At 36.9% G+C, this 14,730-nt stretch overlaps 1 protein-coding gene across 7 annotated transcripts in view; it reads right to left on the bottom strand.

The window, feature by feature from the left end:
- The window catches only part of PLCB4 (phospholipase C beta 4), a 208,918-nt gene that overhangs the window by 88,984 nt on the left and 105,204 nt on the right, over positions 1-14,730 (bottom strand). For 6 of the 7 annotated variants that reach the window (XM_055725825.1, XM_055725824.1, XM_055725827.1 and 3 more), the window contains 3 exons: positions 4,749-4,849; positions 532-612; positions 169-228 (listed from right to left, as the gene is read on the bottom strand). In XM_055725825.1, coding sequence (XP_055581800.1) covers positions 169-228; positions 532-612; positions 4,749-4,832 — 225 coding nt within the window. In that variant the 5' untranslated portion in view covers positions 4,833-4,849. Of the gene's footprint in view, positions 1-168; positions 229-531; positions 613-4,748; positions 4,850-11,976; positions 12,055-14,730 lie in introns of those variants that run through there. The other variant, XM_027814492.2, reaches the window with a different exon arrangement.

The raw sequence follows: 14,730 nt of genomic DNA, 5'->3' as shown, positions 1-14,730 counted from the left end.
CACTGCAATCACACCAAATTACTTGACTTTAGACCTTACAGTTTTAGACTGTGATTGCAAAATAAAAGCTGTGTTGCTGGTATGTTTTAAACAAATGAACTTCATCCTGCATTTCACCTTCAGTTTAAATATTCTTTGTTTAAATAAAGAGTGTAAACTATAGAGTACCTTTGGTACAGCTCCAAAACGAACACTGTTGATCAGGGAGCATTCTAATACCTGTCCTTCCTGAAATGGCAAAAAAAAGTGTAAGTTCAAAGGTCTGTTGATACATGGCTCCATTAGGTACTGCAGCAAAACAAACAATTAATCTTATTTGCAAACACTTACATTAACGTTAAACAGTATATTTCCCTTTTATATCAGTTAATTCCCTCTTAAATACTTCACTTCTGTCAGTTCTAAAATAATAGGACTAAGGCTATCTTTGTAAATAAATTAACACAGTATTTTAGATTTTTAAAAACTAGCCAGAATATAAACCAAGTGCAAGAATATCTAATATATACTACTGACATAACTGTACTATACCTTTCCTTCACTTTTCCAGCTCAGAAAAAAGCCAAATTCATCCACTTGGAAGAGACAGTTGCTTTCAAAGACAAAAGATTCCTATATAAAAGAAAATACAGACCATTATTTTAGTCGGTTTGACAAATGTCATAAATTTATTTATTGTTCAGAAATAAAAGACTGCTACCTTTCTCCCCAAATACCTTCTCCTGGAGAATTTGTTATTCCCAAAGCAATCAGAAATGAGGGAGGCAGGCTTTTAAAAAATGATCATTTTTAACAATTGTCTTTTTGCTGCCACTTGAGACACTGGGAGGCACTTAATTAATATTTTCCTACTTCTTTGCAAGTATGAAGATTTGTTGTGTTTAATAAAAGCAGTGATTCTTACCTAACAAAAACCCTAATGAAATGGAACTTAAAAAAACACACCAACAAAACAAAACAAAAAAACACACTGAAAATGAAATGCTTCCAAACTACATAAAGGCTAAAAATACACGATTTGCCAATACTACCTTCAGGATCAAATGAGACCACAGTTCATTTTAACATTCAGAATTTTGGAAGCATATTTCTGTTAGACTGTGACAGTATGCATGCTGCAAGCATTTTGTAGCAAGAGTATCTGGCAAGTAGAGATTGACAGATAGTGATTTGTAGAGAAATTAAGAAAGAATTGCATACCTAAGAGACTAGACAAGGCAAAAAATCAGATTAGCTGAATTAAAAAAGAAATTTCCTCCACACACCTCCAGCCTCAATTAACACACCATAAATTAAGCTAAAATGCAAGATAACGCTGTGCAGAATCAATCAATTCTTAAAGAAAAAAATGAATCCAGGACTTCCTGACTTTCTTAATTGAAAACCAAAAAGCACATGTGCAGGCTACAGCACTGCTTACTGTTTCAGACATCAGGACTTTGCTCTATATTAAAGACTGAGGTACCTTTCTGAAATGCCATGTCATCTCCTGTACATACAGCAAGGGCAGCAAGCACATGAATATACACAGCTGTTTTCAGAGTCTTGCATACAGAATAGTTTGAATTTAGGTAGCAAACCCAGGCACAAACTCCATTGCTTTCAATCTCTGGGGCATACCTAAGTCAGTAGAGTCTATCCAGGACAGTTCGTTCTCACTGGGTTACTCTGAGGCAGCCCCCCAGCCTGACCTGGGATGCAGGACATCTGGAGGCAGCCACAGGTGCCTTTCTGGCCTCTGCCATGGATCAAGGGTATCAGGTGAGCTAAGGAATGGTCACATTCCAGTCAGGTCTTATCCTGACTTGACACTGGGAATGAAGGCAAGCAAGTTCCTGCAACCACAGCAGGGTAACGTCCTTGAACCCTCCTAGATGGGCACAGCCAAGAGGGATATGCTGTGTTTGGGATAATTGCTCCTTTTCCCTGGTTGCATTAATTATCGAATGGTGTCTACCACTTCTGGACTCCATTTTACAACCTCTAACAAGATTTACAGGTTTTAAGGACTGACAAACTGCAGTTTTCCATCCAAGTAGCAAACAAGTATGTTTATGTTACAGGCACGGGAACTCAGACAGAAAGCATATAGTTGCTATAGCTAAGTCTAAGCTGATACCACTACATATGAGTTTTCAGCATGCACTGCTCTACCTAGCCTTTTTCACCATAACTTCTGTTTTCCTGCCTTCACCCTAGCACTCGTCCCTCATGAAACCTACTTCTTGCCAGACACATCACATTTACTGGTTTTACAGCCCGTGGAGTCCTGTTTCATATAAAAATGCAGCTAGATATCAATCCAAACGAGTGTCTCTTGCATTTCACAGAAAGATTACTCACACAATAAAAGGCAGGCAATATTTTGTCATTTATTTTGTCCCCATGTATCAAAAAGTTCTTGATATACCAAAGAAGTTGTTTTCACAAAGGTGTTTATGTAAACTGTACCTTTTCATCACCTGCATCAAATCAAGTTGATATTCCACCCCAGCCCTGACTCTACTCATCAAATTACCATTTCTGCAATTTGTCATCTTGTACGGTAAAAACCCCCACACCTACCATCAGACCACGTAGACGCAACATGACCAGGAAGATTCCTCATCATGTCCGACTTTTATTTCCCATATTATTGAGATAACCCTGTTCTAGACTTTTTCAGCAGTCAAAACATGCATAATGCTTGGCCTAAAATATATTTCCGTAATTTTGTAATCCTTCTGGTTAAGATATTCCTGTATAAGCAAAAGATTAATCAAGACAATGCTCCACATAACGACGACCCAGATTTTTCTAGCAACTCAGTGAAATGTGGGCACATAAAAGACCTCTCATGCTACATGACAGCTGTTCAGTCACCCAGACCCTGTACCAGGATTTCTGAGCCCCAGTCCTGCATTGACCTGCTGCATAACCATAGTTCACTTCCCATTTCTCTTTTCCCAAGATGACCTTTCTGTCAGGGTAGAGAATTAAGTGCAGCATTTCCATGAAAACTGATGCCTAGATCTGAAACATTTTTCTTGAAAATTGCAAGCCCTATAGTATAGGGATTGGATCTTGCTATGTTTGCATAGCATGTCTAAAAAAAAAATGGTCTCTCTCTAGGGTAGGCTATCTAGTTACTACCACAACACAAATAATAGCTTATGCATATCATACATCTGGTATCAAACAGCCACACCATCAAGTGCTGTTTATAGGCTACAGATCTTAACTTCTGAGTCACTGGGTTTTTTTCACAGCCCTTGAAGATTCCTGTAAAATTGCAGATAAAATGTACAGTTAGCTACATAAGTGAAAGCCCTTTAATGTTTCAGAACAGTTGCCTTCAAGAAGACAAACCAGGATTCCAACTGGACCATAGCAAATCTGGACTGAACGGTAGCAAAACTCACAGAAAGCAATGCAGCTAGAGAATGTGACATAGATGGACAAACATTTTGCTCCACAGGTGGCAAGTAGGACCCCCTTTCTACAGGGTTTTGGAAGGCAGCAAATGCAGCCGTAAGGAGCAAGACTACAGTGCTACCATCTCACCCCACGTCTGCCCAGCATTACCTAGTCTCGCACAGGTGCCTGCTGGGTACACCAACCCACGTGCAGAAGTATTACTTTTTGAGATGTCTCATTCTCCCTATCACTACACCAAGGACCCAGGTGCCTCACTGAGCATTCTTGATCTCACACCAAAATGTAAAGCACTTAAACTCTTTTCTGTATCTGCACATTCTCTGTTGCTCATCTAAGGTGCAAGAGAGTAACCACGGGGCCATACCCTCTTCACTTGGATCCTTACACGCTGAGTTTCTGGATCAATCTTTGCTGAAAAAAAAGAGTTTTATGAACCTCCTTTCTAAGGAATTCAGTGTCCACTAGTATCATCTTAGTTTATCTGTCCCCAAAACTAAAAATACAGTGTAAAACAACTACCCCTATCTTGGCAGGCCTCATGAAAACAAATACCTTTTACTCATATTTCAAAAGATAAGAGGAAATACTAATATCCCTGAAGGTATTTACTGAGATACCTTCAAATTTAAGAGATTTCCTGTCCTAACAAGATTAAAAATACACCTTTATAACATTATTCTCATTGGCATATCAACGCTGAGTGTAAGGTAAAGGTCTCAGCACTTTATTTTGGCTGTTTAAAATGTCCTGGTTTCCATTCCTTTAATAAATCTGGATTAAAGCACAGCTGGACATGGGATCATAGTAATCATATTTCAGATAGAGTACAGGTTGATTTTCTAAAGCAGATAAAACCACTCCAAATCTCAAATTATGTATTTGAATCAAAATATAAATATGTTTTCTTACTTTCCCTTGTGCATGTATGCCCTCAGTTTATACATTTTTTTTTTAAAAAAAAAGGTATATTCCCCTACCTCCTTTTGATAGATGTACAAAAATTAAAAAGATTAACTTCATTCAGTAACATGCTTTCTGAATTTGCAAAGAAGAGAGCTTTATGCACATTACAGATATTTTGATCCAAAGCTCCCTTTCTCTTCCTCAGGGCTTATTTCAATTCAGAGGGATTAAATATATTTTAAAGTTGTTTCTTTCAAAACAAAAATCTGTATAGCAATGAAGCATGTTGGTATTTCCCCCCACACACACACACATTTCTGGAGTTATTTGAAAGTTTATTTGTGTACAACAAAAGCAAAACATGAAACAGTCTGTGACACCTACATATTTAGAAGAGAATAGCAAATGAAATGCAACTGGCCTCTTACCTCTTCATATCTATCAAACACAGCTCCATCTTGCATAAAAGAGGGAACTGGCTTCTGCCAGTTAAATTCATAAGGCTTTGCCATTATTATAGAAGAAAAACCTGCAATGGAATAAAAAAGCAGAGTTCAATTACTGTCTTTTAAAAGTATTTCAAAGTCTAAGCAGGAGAATAGGTGACTTCTAGCTTTTCCTTTCACACAGAGGTAGTAAGAAGTCACAGTGTGTTTCCAAATTAAGAGTTTTCCTCATAAGAGTATTTTTATTTCATAACTTGAAAATGAAAAATACTTGTAAAATATGTGCTGCTCTTAATTATTTGGAAAAAAACCCACCACTTGCACTGTAACATTGCTTTAGCTTAAATATGTGCCACATCACTTCTAGAGTATAATGAGGCTGGGATTTAACACAGCCCTAGATGACACACAATAGCACAACCTTTAATATACAAGAATGCAGTTTTTTCGCAGGAAAACATCAGATCCTAACAGCAAGTTTTGGGTTTGTTAACATTCTAAATTATAAACTACACAGGCAAAACACATTTTTCCTCTATGTTTTTTATTTCAAAATCCATTTATATTAAATAAAGTCCCAGGTATTTTCAGTGGTATTTTATGGATAACATATAGGTCAAAAATTCATAGGGAAAAAATTGTTTAGGGATATAGAGCATTAAATAAAATTTGCTAGTAGTATTGTGCATTTCTGCAAGTTTAATAATGTGAACAAAACTATTAATTTAGAATCTAATCCAGAAGTCATAACACAAACCTTACAATAAAGACTATCAAATTATTCAGTTTCCTTTCCAACACCTTGGTGCCTTCTAGGTTATAATGCTTTACAACAGAAAATTTGCCAACTACATACTCTGAAATACTGAAGTTCATTTTATCTGAAGTAAAGTGCATCTGCATTCTTCCAGCTTACTAATGACATCTAGGAGACATAGCATCTTGGCTACTCCTTTATGCACTGAACCAGAAAGTCTTGCATGAGAGGGAATAATACACTTGGCAGCAGCAAGGAAAGACTGACTTAAAGATGTGAAACGGTATTTGAGGATGAATATAGCACATGGTCACAAGAATATGACCTCGCACACTACCTAACCCTGTTTTTGTCTACATGCCCTAGCCCTTCTCTGACAACATTCACCTACTGTTGACTGTCTCTAGCAGCACAATACAGGGCTAAGTGTAACCAGTACAGTTTTTACTCCATTGCAATGCAAGCACCCAGCCAAAGCAAAGTTTTTCTAAGTGAGAAGAATAAAAATTCAAGGGGGAGCATTACAGTGTAATCTGTGCTATGCAAACCATCTAGTGTTTGTGTATGTCAAAACTATGAATTGCAGACTAAAATATTAAAAATTAGGTAACAATGCTTCCACAATGTTCTTAGAAACATCTACTTTGACTGAATTTTCAACTCAGAACAGATGCAAGTGTTTAAAAAAAAATAATCAAGAATTTTGTAGTATCTTCCTGTCTTGTTTTCATTCATATAAAAAATGTTCTAACAAGAAAAAGAACAAGAGCAAAATAACTCAGCAGATACCATTAAAGGACTCTGTCCAACACTGGCTTTCAGAACAGTTACTTTTGAGATTTCTACCAAAATATATCCTTACTACTAAAAAAAAAAAAAAAAAAAAACCAAAAAAAAAAAAAAAACAAAAACAAAAAACAGAGAAAAAAAAAAGGCAAAACACATGTTAATGCTACCTATCTCTATCTCCTGCCCTTTTTTGGTCATTGATACAGGGATATCAAAAATATGTATCATATTTCCAAAGCCTTAGGAATAAGATAAAAGAATTCATTCTCCATAACTATTAGGAATAAGATAAAAGAATTCATTCTCCATAACTATCAAAAGCACAATTCGGCAGTTTTATACCCACGTGTGTCCCCCCACCCCACACCCCCAACAAAGACATGCTTTGAACAAAATAGGCAACAAGAAACTAAGGCCAAGAAGTGATCAGCTACGTTTAGAATCTTCCCAAAAGCCCCTTGTGCAGCCCTGTGCTGCCAAATTACTGAATTTGTATTATTTTTTTAAATACATGCATTATTTCAGGGTCTCTTCCAGTTCAGATCAGCACAGAGCTGCTTTTTCCTCATCCCACGGTGGAAGCTCATAATAGGACAGTCATCCCATTGCAGTAGCACGATGGCCTGCTGTATATACACTCACAGACTCCATACAGTACCTCAGTATAGTCACACCACCTTGAAAACTTAATGCCTGTTCTTAGGGCAAAGCTACATTTAGAGAAATACAGCTTCAGAAAGCTGTTTCCTGACTTTGCAGGCTTTGTTAACAGCAAAGTTGAAACCAGAACCAACAAAACCCCATACTACACAACAAATCCTCAAAGGTCTTGGAAAGACAGCCCTTGGATTTAAAGGCACTTAAAACATACACACCTGCAGTGATAAACACTCCATTCTTATGGCATATTGACCATTCCTTTATCTGTTTAAATTACTTTTACTATCAGAATGTTCCCAAGAAGAAAAGTTATTTCAAATACAACAGGTAGTTCATGCAGCAAATACAAGCTGCCAGCATGTGAAGTCCTTCTGGGAAAAGCAGATGCACTTTCTGCTAAGACATAAGAAATGTGATGACACTTTTAAGACTGTGAAGAACTCTTCCACAGTTCCCAGCCTGTATACTTGGCCTTTACCCTTTTTCATTGACACTGAACCCCACCACCCATCCCCCCGCCCCGAGATTTTAAAACCTACAAGCTCTGCAACTACTCTGAGCTCCTGTATAAGACACTTCATAACATTCTGTCCAGCATCCGGCACTCTGAGTCTTGGATGTGAAGAGTGCTTGAACAGACCCCGTACGTTTCAGAAAGACTAACTAATTACCTTAGCACTACAAACACGCACTTTTGTTACCAATTTGAACTTATCCTGAGTTCATCAACGAGTCACAGAAATAGAGCTCTATAAAAATCCCTCCTATGCAGATACTTTCCCCTTGTCTGGGTACTCACACAGTACAATCAAGTTGTGTCCTTACTTCATTGTTGATAAAATGCATTGATTAAACTCTTCAGTTTCTGCTGCGATGCACATTTGTGTAAGCCCCCTCCACTTTTCCAGCTACCTTTCTCAAGTCAGGGGTCTTGGACTAGGATGCAGTAGCCAGCACAGCTTTGTACTGCAAACCAGAACTACAGCCTTTCTTCTTATTTGCATAACCTTGCATTTAACTGCAAGAAAACACGCTTGATTGCTCATAATTTATCAAGCAATCAAGCCCCGTCTCAGGGATGCAAGCTCATTGTTATTTACCATCTTACCAATATCTAGCTCTGCTCGCTCACAGGTCAATACTGTTTACAGATGAACTGACACAGATGAAGTGTGAGGGAAAGATGGCTTGAGTACACGTAGCAAGGAATCAGAGGAATTGTAACAAGTAATATTTTTAAGCCATATGTTTTAGCAGCTCTGCAAAAGGTGAAGAAATTTCCCTCTGCCTTTAGAAAAGCTCTTTTCAGTCTCTCACATTTCTTACACTCCTCTCAAAAATCCATTCTTCCATAACCTGTTAACTTTTAAGATCACCAAAACAAAATACAAAATATTCCCCTGTCACTCCATGTACCTCTGTTAATCTTCATCAATTTTTAAGCAGTTCAAAGAAAGTAAAAAAGAAAACCAACCTCCACCCACCAAACCAGAACAAACGTAATGTTCTAACAACGGTATGGTTCCAAAGATATACACGCATATACCCTCACTATGATAAGAATCAAGAACAAGCCTCTAAATAAATTTAGTAACAATGAAATATGTGAAGATTCAACTGGGAGAGATATAAGATTTAGGACCTAAATTTAAAGACAGTAAAATTTTGATTTTGAAACTTTTAAGCAGCCTTTAAAAATTAGAATGAAAATCTCCTCACTGATTTAGGGTTCTTAAAGCATAAAATATGCCTCCAAAAACATACCGTTCACAAAAGCAGAAAGAACACATATAAAATACACATCAGGACTTAATTAATAACCACACAGAAGTAGGTGAAGTCTTTCAGCTATAGTGGTTGAATGCATTTTGAGCTATCTCCCTTTCTTTCAACACTGATTTATTACTGAAGACATGATTTAGATCACGCACAAAAAAAAAAAAGAAAAAAAAAAAGGCACTTTTTGATTCACCTGGAGTACCCAAAGAGTGAGGACATAAAATTAACCATATCCAGAATAGCGTTACTTAACACAGAAGTCTTCCTCTTTTATAAGCTTAGCTGTACTAAGCTAAACCTGGGGCACGGGGGGTGGATGGACTATAAATACCGGGGTTTTTTGATTCTTTGACCAGAAGGACAAGGTGTGGCTGAACAGGAGGAGGAAAGGATTCTGTTAATACAAAGCAGACAAATGTTTGGGAAAAGAGGTGATATTCTAAACTAACCCACAGGGCTGGCTAGCGTGATGGATAGGATACTCCTTGGATCCCACAAACATCCTGTCAACGTTGAGACACTGTTGGAAAGGACAGCAGTATTCCTTAGAGCTAATCCCCCCCATCTAAAACACAGTAACTCACAGTTTCCGCAGTCTACTTAGGCCTGAATATTACTAACAATACTTGTAATTTTTTAAATTTATTTTTTTTTAGTAATTATTATTTTTGCCTCTGGAATGAATTGCTATTTGCTGAGTGAAAAGCAAGGAGGCTTCACACTGTGTTTGCCATTTCATCACTTACCTCTTCAAACCTAAAACTGAACCAGTTACTGTCTGCATGGGTTTCAAGGGTGAAGTATGAAGTACCCACAGAACGCTATGCTGAGTTCAGCATCTTGCCTAGGCATATAATTTTTTCTTACAGATACAAGGAAGCAATCTAAAAAAGAAATAATAACACATGTATTTCCCACTCTTTCCCCCCTTTAAGTACTTATATCCTTTAGCATCACTCCTCATTAGTAAACAAGATTCTTCAAAACAAAAGACAACCAGACCTACATCAGACTTCTGGGGTTTTATGGAGTTCACTGCAGTACAGAACATCCACCTCCAGTGTTGTGGATTACAATGAGAAACTAGTGGTCCAAGGCTAAATAGGCAGCGCAACACTGAAATTCTTATAAAAATGCTCCCTTCATTATTCTAACAAAGCTCTGAAGTACCTTCATATTCAAATACTACAATTGTTTCTAGAGATTTACAGGAAGAAAATACAGATCTTCATCTGTTTAGTCCTCAGCATCAAATTTATTTTGTTGTAAATGCGTATGCATATGCATTTACCATATGCAAAATGCAGAGACAGGGTGTTTTTTAAACACAAAACTTTGGTTTCTACACTATAACTTAAAATTCTGGGTAAGTTTTAAGAAAATTCACAAAACAAAAGCCACTACAGTGTAAGTCCTATGTAAAAAGTAAGGGTGAGAGCTACACTGCTGGATTTCTGCAGTATCCACACTATACTGTGAAACAACTCCAGGATTTCACAGCTCTCCAGGCTCTTCCATGGTCAAATTTTGTTGTGCCTTTTTTTTTTTCTTTTTTCTTTTTGCTTTTCTTTCTTAAAATGAGTGGTTTTTCACCAGGTTATTTTAAAACACGTTATTCTCACAGCTAGCACAAGCAACTTAAAACAGTTGTCCCAAAAAGGTCCAGAAGCAACAAAAGACATACAACAGAGCTCAGGCGCCTGAACATGTATTGTCTAGTAACGGTCTCAATTTCCATTCTGTCTAATTTTCCATTTTGTTTGAATTGTTGGAATGCATTGGCATGCAGGGGCAGCTAAGAGGTTAGACCAAAACAAGCAGCAGCCTGTAGTTAACTAACTAACTTCTTCAGCATTTCACACAAGTTCAGTGAGGCTGCCCACTGCAGAGCTCTGCTTCAGGCTAAGAAATGAGCGTCTCTGCAGCTGACAGCAGAAAACAATAGCTTACGCCATAGCTCTGAAAACGAGACAGTCCTACCTTAAGATCCAAACTGTGGTTCAGTCATCACCTCTGATGACAACAATTATCTCTAGCAAGCAGAATTCCTAGGACAGACCATAGGACTCAAACATGACCTCCCAGATTCCTTAGATGTTTTTCTTTTTGTCCTAAGCCCTTCCTAGTTTGTCAGTACCTACAGTGTTTCCCAGACTTCTCACTCGTTCTAAAACTCTCATCATCTGCCAGAAGTGATTACTGCCCATCCTTCTTTGCTGGGGGTGGAGGATGGGGGGGTGGGGGCATTCCTTTTTCTGACAAGTGATAGTTAACAAGACATGCTGGGTAGGTAAACAAACTTATTCTGGTACATTGACAATAGTATAAGACTATGTTCTGACAATTAAAAATATATTTTAATCAAGCCATTAGGGAAAGCTTCTCAGTCAGGTGATTCACTCAGGTCTAAACCCTCACAAACTCCTAAATTAATTGACTTTGTGGGAGCCTGCCTAACAGGGACCAAGGCAAAAAAATGGAGTACACATCAGTTTGGCTTACACAGCGCAGACCAACAACTTAACTCTGCGTATACACGCAAACCTCAGAAAAAAAATATCTTAAAACAACTTTTACAGTAGCATCAGGAGTATTTCAGAAAAAAGATTTCCAAATTCTCTAAGAGAACGGACTTCCATGGAAATCACTATAATTTCAAAGTTCATTAATTCTCAGAAATAGATATGATACAACAGACATTAAACATTCAATAAATTTGATGCAAGAAAATACTATTTCTTGTATAATTTCTTACATTGTACAGAAAAAATAAAAAGTCTTGATTATGGTCATAATGTTAAAAGACAACTTGAATAGATTAATACTAACACAGAATCAGCAGAAAAATCCAACACAAGAAATGCTAATATCTAATGGAGAAACAACCAAATTCCCCTCAAAAAATAGAAAACAAACCAGTATCAGTAACAACAAAATAATCTTTGTCACCTGCTCAAATGCTAATCCTACTGGTTGCCTCTTTCATCAACGAAGCAGAATCTGAACATAAATTAAGGACCTTTCTTTCCACTCTATTAAGAAGCTTAAATTCGATGTCATGAATAGCACTCCACTGAAAAGAAGAAAGATAATTAACCCGTCTTACCCTCAGAACAAATACTTGTAGTCCCCAAAAGGCTAATTATTTCTACGCTCAGCAGCAACACAAAATCACTGAAGCAGATTTTCCCTTTTGAATTGATCACCGAAGTCATCTGGACTCACCACATAGTTTCTCATAGAACAGGGATCAGTCCTTGTGTGTCACCATCATAAACTAATGCTATTAACTTCACCTGCTGATCAAAATGAGCCACTTGAAATGCCTGGAAAACCAAAAGCAACTTGGCAATTTCAACAGCAAAGTATTAAAATCAAAAGGTATGTTTTTACTCATAGGCCACAAGGAAACTCCTACAGGAATCGCAGAAGCTCACCTATACGCACTCCTAGAAGTATGATTTGAACAGTAAAGCAAAGTGCAGAGCTACCGTAACTGGAAGTTAGTAAAAACGTCAGTATTAAAAAAAGTAATGAACCATACACACAAAACTATAAACTTTACCGAATAGGTTATTTTTATTATTGTTCTTCTGTTCTGGTGTTCACATTTTCAATTTGGTAACAGTAAAGGCAAAAGACAGGCAAGGGGAAAGGAACAAATCTTCCCAAGGGATGATTTCAGGAGGGGATGTGCTCATAACTGTCAATTGTAGAGAGAATTTAGCAATCTTACTCATTAAAAGAGACAATAAATGAGAATTTTATTTTACTTGTATTATTCAATATCCATGTAATGGTAACTTCTTGCTTTTGACCTGTCAAGTGACCTTCATTTCATAACATGAACATATGATGAAAATGCTTTACTTAGAACTTTCCCTGTTTTGTCGCATTCCAATAATACACAATAACCATATATAAAGTGGTCTAAAATGTGGAAGGCACTACAGTTTCACCTTTAGTTAAGCAGAAGTGTTAGACATGTTCAAGACTTATTTTTAGTATAAAGTCAAGCACCCTATTTCCTGGAAGCCATCTCCTCCCAGGTAGTAATACAGAACAAACTGGACTTTGATGAAAGCAATGGTTTGTGTAATAGTTGTGTAAGATCTTTTCTGAATTGCTATAGCATGTGATGTATGTATACAATGTATCCTGATTTAACCAGCAGTGACTTTTGTTAAGTTTAATTACTTCACTCTACAGCTTTCGATTAAAGAAAATTGTTAAAACAAAGGCTGCTTCATGTAATGATAACAATAAAAAAACCACTCACAAATACATAGCATTTTAAAAATACCTCAAGTATTTTCTGAATTACTGAAGCTCAAATTCTCCTTTGCAGTCTGACACCTTGTGTAATTATAGCAATGAGCCCTAAAGGAAAGGGACATGTCAGATTTGCTAAAAAACCCCATTCTTCAATATGCTCTTTGAGCAATAAATTCTGTACTTGATTTCTACTGTTGTTTAATCTGTAGCTGACAGATAACACATCTTTTAAGTCAGTGAGTAGTGTGTCTCCCTTTTAGGAACACATGTACAAAGTGTTTGTATTAATTATTTAATTAAAATCAGGAGCGAGTTTGACATTTAGAACTCTTTTTAAGGCTTAGTACTCTAAAAGACCTCAAGCAGAAGTGATTCCTGTACTTCAATGTGATAGGAAGGCAAAAATAGATGTTTGGAATTAAAATCCTAAGAATTCTGGTGGAGTACAGATAAACACCAAATAACCTTAAGTGAGCATCGTTCCTGTTACAAATGCAAGAGTTAGGGCATCCTAGGACACACAACTGCAAAATTCTAAGACCAAATTATTAACTACAAATATCATAGAAAAGGCAACACAAACTACCAAACCAGATAAATATCAGCAGTCTTTCATTTTAAAGTGCAAGTAAAAGTTTTGGAAATAACACAAGCTAGTACCTCAAACAAAAATAAAACAAACTACAAATGTCAGCTGTTCCTTAACCAGGTCCTGAGAACACAGTTGTCTTTTTCCAAACAATGACACAGACTCAGACCTTGTATTAATAAAAGGTAATGAAAGGTCAAGATCATATTTTAGTAATAACTTCTAAATCTCTGTGTGTTCAAAATAATCCCTTCTATGGTCACATACTTTAGTTCAAACTTTAATAAAATTTTGACATGACTTAATACGAGTTTGCTCAAAATACACAGATATTTTAGAAACTAATAAGCTGTAAGGAACATAGATGTTACTTCAAAATCTAGAATTAGGAAAGTGACATTATAAATTGTAGTGTTCCACTCTAACTGGTTTTCTAGATGATTTCTGAAAAAACAGGAGTGAGCCACACTGCTGGCTTAAAATTTCAGATGAAGCTAAGGTGATCTTTGGCAATTGTTCCAGTGGTCTAAACAGCATTATCATCAAAAAGCTGCGTTTGGTATTTTGAAGTTGGGAGTATGTTAAAAGTAGGTATTTGCTGAAAGTTTAAATTCATTGCAAATTTCTTGATACCCTGGATACAGCCTACAACTACAGTCACCATAAAAACACACAGGGTTTTCATACTTTTACGTGAGATTGTCATTGTGCAATTTAACCCATGGCACTGGTCAGAAAATTTTTCTATCCTAAAAGTCATAATGCCATTCAGATTTCATCTCAGCACCCACTTTACACCCTAGAGATTGCAGGTTTTTCATCCCCTGCTTTAAACAAGAGACGATAATACGGAACGAAAATCAAGAAACATAGACCTAGTATCTGTAGTTGATCAGTACACTCCTTCTTTGCACCAGATAACCTTTTTTTCTTGTTTCCATCAGCCTTTACTTCCTCTGTTATCCTGCTTACTCGCATGTTGGCTCATGCCCTGAATCAAGTCTCAGCTAGGAAGTAGGGGAATGCAGGCACGGCATTATCAGCTGTTTGGAATGGAAATTATCCACCACCCTTCTGATCACACAGCCCCAGTAGCTGCAGTAAATCCAAGTCCT

This window comes from Falco cherrug, chromosome 13, assembly GCF_023634085.1.
Source record: "Falco cherrug isolate bFalChe1 chromosome 13, bFalChe1.pri, whole genome shotgun sequence".
Classification (NCBI taxonomy): domain Eukaryota; kingdom Metazoa; phylum Chordata; class Aves; order Falconiformes; family Falconidae; genus Falco; species Falco cherrug.
The sequence above is the reverse complement of the archived record's forward strand: the minus strand, read 5'-3'. Positions and strand labels throughout refer to the sequence as shown.